The following is a 5776-nucleotide window of genomic DNA, read 5'->3' as shown; positions in this document are numbered from 1 at the left end:
AAATATACATAAAGGAAAAAAGTAACAAATTCCTGTTTAAATTTTATTACACACACATTATATTTCTTTTTTTATCAAGTCAACTATTTCTTTATTTGTTTTCCCTGTTATTTTATTTATTTATCTATATTTTTGTTTAGCTATTCTTAATTTCTGAAGGTTTGGTCCTCCATATTTCTCTTGTCTGCTTCTCTTTTCAATAAGAAATGTTTTGCTTCCCCCTGCTGGATGAATTATGAATTGCAGTATGAAACACCCTTCTACAACTACAAATGTCTTTTATTTAATGGTAAATTAATATATCTGGAATAGAAACCCATTTTTATTTACAGATTGACCGAATTGCCCTCTATTTTATATTTTCTATATTTATAATAAATATATTTTTTTCTTTGTGAAGTAAAGTTTTAGTAAGTGTCTGAAGTGAGCAGTCAAGTCAGTCATCAGTGATTGTGTCTGCTGTGTTCAGGTTCAGGTTTTGATGCTGAATATAAGCTGCAGTGTTTCTGTATCAATCTGCTTTAAGTTTAGTGTGACTTTATCTCCACACTGACTTCTGACTGACACGAGTCTGTCCTCAGTGAAGTGTCTCTCACGCTGGAGGAGGAGTCCCGCTCATCTGTGCTCACACTTTATTGATATATAAGGAGAAAATAAAAATGCTGCTTTCTGATTTGTCACTGATTGTGTTTAATGATTTCCTCTGTTGTGTCTAATAAGGAAACAGTGAGTGTCATTGGCAGCTTTGAGTCTCTCTCTCTCTTTAGGGGGCTGACAGGAGCCAGTTTCTTCAGTGTGTTTGAGGGAGCAGAGGAGAAACTTTGGTGCTGATTTAATTCGTTTTTTTGGGCAAACAAAGGGATGGAAAGCTGTCTGACACTTATTTTATTGTCTTCACTGGTTACACTCACCACTGCTAGTAAATATACTCAGCGACAGATGAAATTCAATTTATATTTTTAAACATTCTATATTGTGTTGATTTACATGTGATTATGGAATTACATGTTATTCTTATAACTTCTATATGGTTAATATTTTATTGTTGTATGCTTATTTTATGACGTATCCCTCATGTACAGACAGTGTGAATGTGAGGCTGGTGAATGGTGACAGTCGCTGTGCTGGACGAGTGGAGGTTCTTCATGATGGTCAGTGGGGAACAGTGTGTAACTGGGACTGGGATCTGACTGATGCTGCAGTGGTGTGTAGAGAGATGAGCTGTGGAGAGGCTTTACAAGCACCAGGATATTCTTACTTTGGACCTGGATCAGGAAAAATCTGGATGGATGGAGTGCAGTGTGAAGGATCAGAGTCTACACTGAAGGACTGTAGATCAAATGGATGGGGTAAACATCGTAGCATCTGTAACGGTCATAATTATGATGCTGGAGTCAGATGCTCAGGTAAGTGATTTCATGCAGCTCATTGTTTAATCACTTATCGACCTTTCTTCTCTTAACACAACATATGCAATATACAATAATTTTATACAGTTTGTTTCTGAGCTAGTTATAAACATGGAATTTAGGGTTAGGGTTAGGGTCAATCGAAGGATAGACTTAATTACTCACAGTTGTTGTTTGTTTGTAACATTCACAGTAAGACAGCTTCACTCACCATGACTCTAATTTAATTGGTTTTATGTATTATGCAAATATGTAGAAACCATAAACTATGGACGATTTACAAGACTTGCTGATGGACCTCACCAGTGCTCCGGGAGGTTAGAGGTGCTTTATGGGAACACATGGTACGCAGTGTGTGACGCTGCCTTTGACCAGCAGGATGCAGAGGTTGTGTGTAGAGAGCTGGACTGTGGGGCTCCTGTACAGGTGCTGGGAGCAGCTGCTTTTGGCAAAGGAGACGCTCAGATGTGGACACAAGAGATTCAGTGCAGAGGAGATGAATCAACCATTAGATTGTGTCCAACTTCAAATGACACAAATTGCTCTCAAGACAACAACGTGGGATTGATATGTTCTGGTAAAATGTCGTTGTTTATCCTGTCAGTTAAAGGAGCATTGCGTAGGTTCTGAAATTTCTAACCGTTACTGACACCAGTGGCCTTTAGATGAACTGCAGTCAGTCTCATGCTTGTTCTCAGTGCGCACGCTCTTTTTTTTTTTTTTTTTTTTACTTACGAGGAGTGTCCGTGGGTGTCTGAATTGTGCTGGAGGCTGGTCGCTTCTTTCCATCCGCAGAGTCCATTTGAAAACACTATTGCCGCTGCTTACTATAATAGCTGGCGTGCCGTACGGTTGTTAGCCCAAGTAGACGAGAACGCGCATGACGTCACATTTTAGTTTATTCACATGTTCACATATACACATACATATATTCATATACACTTAAGATGAGCATGCATGTGAACTGGTCCCCAAAGAAGCTATCTAAATCTTATAATAGGGGGCCATGACAAGCTAGGGAAAAAAAATAAAAATTAACAAAAATGTGTGGCCTGGCCTACATATAATACATTTCATACATCACATTCATACAACAAAAGGAAGGAGATCCCATTTAACAGATACAATTTTGTTTAACAGTTTACCTTGAGGTTGAAAAATTTATACTGACATACATGCAGAGTGAGAAATAGTACGTACATCAGGAAGATGTATTCAAGTTTAGTAATTGTTTCTTGAGGTTTAAAAGAAGAAATCGAGCTTGAGTTTTTTCAAATTTTCTTCCAGCTCGTTCCAGATCCGCGGTCCCCGGCACACTACACTCATACCAGTGCTTTTTAATCTCCGCTTTTTACCAGTAATGATATGCATGTTTCTAGTGAGGTAAGTGTGCCGGGGATAGCGGATGGGAACAAGCTCACATAGACTGTTATTCAAACCAAAGACCACCTGATACATAGTACATGCATTGTGAAATATATTATATTCAGTTAGTCTTAAAATACCATACCTAAAGAAAAGTTGGAGCATTGAAAACAGACCATGATATGGCACGAATTTTTTTTTTTGTCGAATTTCTAATTTTTTTTAGGTGAGTAGAATAAGTATTGCACCATATAATATTGCAGTAATTTAAATGTGGTTCAAAGAGGGTTTTATAAAGAGTAAGTAGTATTGCGTGGGGAAGCAGGTGTCTAAGCTTAAGGAACAGACCAACATATTTTGATAGCTTTTTGACAAGATATTCAATATGGTGTTTAAAGTTTAGGTGATCATCTATAAAGACACCCAAGAATTTAGTCGTCTTCACTCTTTTTAGTTCCTCTCCTCTTATTTTGATCTTGAAATTTGAATCCTCGAAATTAAGTTGTTTTTTATTTGGACAGAATATTATGTAGTTGGTTTTACTAACGTTTATGGATAGTTTATTTACTTTGAACCAGCTATCCACATTCTGAAGCTCTTTGTTGAGTAGTTGTTGAAGTTCAAATTCATTTTTGTGTGATAGGAACAAGTTAGTGTCATCTGCAAAGATTACTTTGTGGAGGGTCTTTGAGGAATTTTCCAGGTCATTAATGTAAATAATAAAGAGGAGAGGACCTAATATGGATCCTTGTGGAACACCATATTTAATGTATTTGTTTTCTGATGTCTGTTCATGGATAGTTACATATTGTTGCCTCAGGTGTAAGTAGCTCTTGAACCAATTCAGTGGTTGGCCTCTAATTCCATAATGGTGCAGTTTGTACAGTAGTATGGTGTAGTCGATGGTATCAAAGGCCTTTTGAAAGGTCTAAGAATACACCAATACCATATTCCCCCTTTTCAATTGCATCATTGATCTTTTCAGTAAGATCAAGGATCGCCATACAGGTGGTGTTTTTTTCTAAAGCCATACTGGGATGGGTTGAGTATGTTCAGTGTATTAAGATAATTAATAAGTCTATTATAAACCACTCTTTCCAATATTTTGGAAAGAGTTGGTAAGATGGATATGGGACGATAATTTGTTATGTCATTTTTATCACCAGATTTGAAAATCGGAATTAGTTTTGCAATTTTTGTCATTTTGGTAACAGTTCCTGTAAGCAGTGAGAGATTAATACAGTGTGTAAGTGGTTCAATTATTTCTTTGGCAATACTTTTTAATATTTTACTGCTAATTTCATCTTCTCCAGCAGAGTTTGAGCTCTTCAGAGCCATTATGATATTATGCAGTTCAGTGGCGTCTGTAGGCTTTAGGAAGAAGGAATTTGGATAGTTGCCTGACATATATTGTTTGTAAGAGACACTGTGTGGTTGAGTTGTGTTTTTTGAGAGATTAGCCCCAATTGATACAAAGTAATTATTAAAATCATTTGCAAGATCAGTTTTATTAATTGTGTCTGGGAGCACAGTGTCTTTATGGCCCCTATTCAAAACATTATTAAGCACTTTCCATGATTTCTTGGAGTCTCCCTGCGAGGTTTTTATAAGTTCAGAATAGTGACTATATTTACTTTTCCTGATTATATTTTCAGGAATTTTCGCGCCAATTCGGGCCCGACTCCTCCACACACAATTGAGCCTACAGGCTGATAGAGGCAACCGTGGTGGACAGTCGAGGTGTCATTCTTTTTTTTTACATCATGGTTGGCTCATACATGTACAAATGAAAACTCTATCTTAAAGATTTTTTTTAAGTAAAAACCTCCACATAGCTCCTTTAATAAATCGAATACAACATTTTAATCGCTAAACATACTAAAATCCAATTGTTCAACATTTCTAATGAGCATGTTATGTATTATGAATGGTAATGCAACAACAGCAATAAAATAAACAGTTAGTTCTTCCCTCTAAACTATCCTGTTATGTCTTGTTTAAATACATTTTAATTTCCTGCAGGTTACACTGATCTCAGACTGGTCAATGGTCCTGACATCTGTTCTGGTCGAGTTGAACGTCAGTACTTCAGTAAAAGGGGCACAGTGTGTGATGCATGCTGGGATATGAGAGCTGCCAGTGTCCTCTGTAGACAGCTGAATTGTGGGATTGCTGTGTCTGTTGTGGGATCAGACTGGTTTGGAGAGGGAAGTGGTGAAATCTGGGCTGATGTGTTTGATTGTGACGGGAATGAAAGAAAACTCTCAGAATGTTCCATCTCTTCATGGAGTCGAGCTGAATGTTCTCATAGACGAGATGTTGGAGTCATCTGCTCTAGTGAGTCCATTAACTGTGAGATTTACTAATATTATGTTTCTGATAGACTTAACCTTATACAATATACAGTACTTGTTCCCTATACATGTACTTTTTTAGACTTTAGATTAATGCTTGTGTGATTTAGGTTTTTTAATTAATTATGTAAAATGTACTAAATGTATAAATCATATTTATTAAATAAATGTTCCTCTGTAGTCTTTAACACATTTGCAGTATTTTAGTAAAATATCAGATCTTTCACTCAGATTCCTCTCTGGCTCTTCATGACGGTCTGGTGCGGTTGTCTGGAGAGAGACAGTGTGAGGGGGAGGTGGAAGTTTTCATCCATCAGGTCTGGAGGAGAGTTCTGCTGGACTCCTGGAGTCTCTCTGAATCCTCTGTGGTCTGCAGACAGCTGGGCTGTGGCTCTGTGCTGAACTTCTCCGGCTCCTCTTCATCCAGTCCTGAACACAGTCATGAGTGTGTGACGGGCTTCCAGTGCTCTGGGAGTGAAGCTCATCTGGGGAACTGCAGATCTCCACAAACTCTCAACTGCCGCTCCACACAACAGCTGTCAATCACCTGCATCGGTGAGAAGAACAACATCTGGACAGATTCTTCAGTTGTTCATGATCAATAATGTGTTTTTCTGTCTCTGAATATCAGGTCGGGGGTCCATCAGG

At 37.8% G+C, this 5776-nt stretch overlaps 1 protein-coding gene across 1 annotated transcript; it reads left to right on the top strand.

Moving 5' to 3' along the window:
* Positions 1-761: 761 nt before the first annotated feature.
* Positions 762-5217, top strand: LOC113073002 (soluble scavenger receptor cysteine-rich domain-containing protein SSC5D-like). Its single transcript, XM_026245883.1, has 4 exons — positions 762-919; positions 1083-1406; positions 1666-1986; positions 4797-5217. The coding sequence occupies exons 1-4, from the start codon at positions 862-864 to the stop codon at positions 5138-5140; spliced, it is 1047 nt and encodes a 348-aa protein (XP_026101668.1). The 5' UTR covers positions 762-861; the 3' UTR covers positions 5141-5217.
* The last annotated feature ends 559 nt before the right edge of the window (positions 5218-5776 follow it).

This window comes from Carassius auratus, unplaced genomic scaffold (assembly GCF_003368295.1).
Source record: "Carassius auratus strain Wakin unplaced genomic scaffold, ASM336829v1 scaf_tig00011242, whole genome shotgun sequence".
Lineage (NCBI taxonomy): Eukaryota > Metazoa > Chordata > Actinopteri > Cypriniformes > Cyprinidae > Carassius > Carassius auratus.
Note: the sequence above shows the minus strand (reverse complement) of the source record. Positions and strands in the feature narration are given on the sequence as shown.

Excerpts from the sequence above, each read along its gene's own strand:
- LOC113073002 (XM_026245883.1), top strand. The coding sequence starts at position 862 with ATGGAAAGCTGTCTGACACTTATTTTATTGTCTTCACTGGTTACACTC. Across the intron at positions 920-1,082 it reads GGTTACACTCACCACTGCTA|ACAGTGTGAATGTGAGGCTG; the intron begins GTAAATATACTC and ends CCTCATGTACAG. Across the intron at positions 1,987-4,796 it reads CGTGGGATTGATATGTTCTG|GTTACACTGATCTCAGACTG; the intron begins GTAAAATGTCGT and ends AATTTCCTGCAG.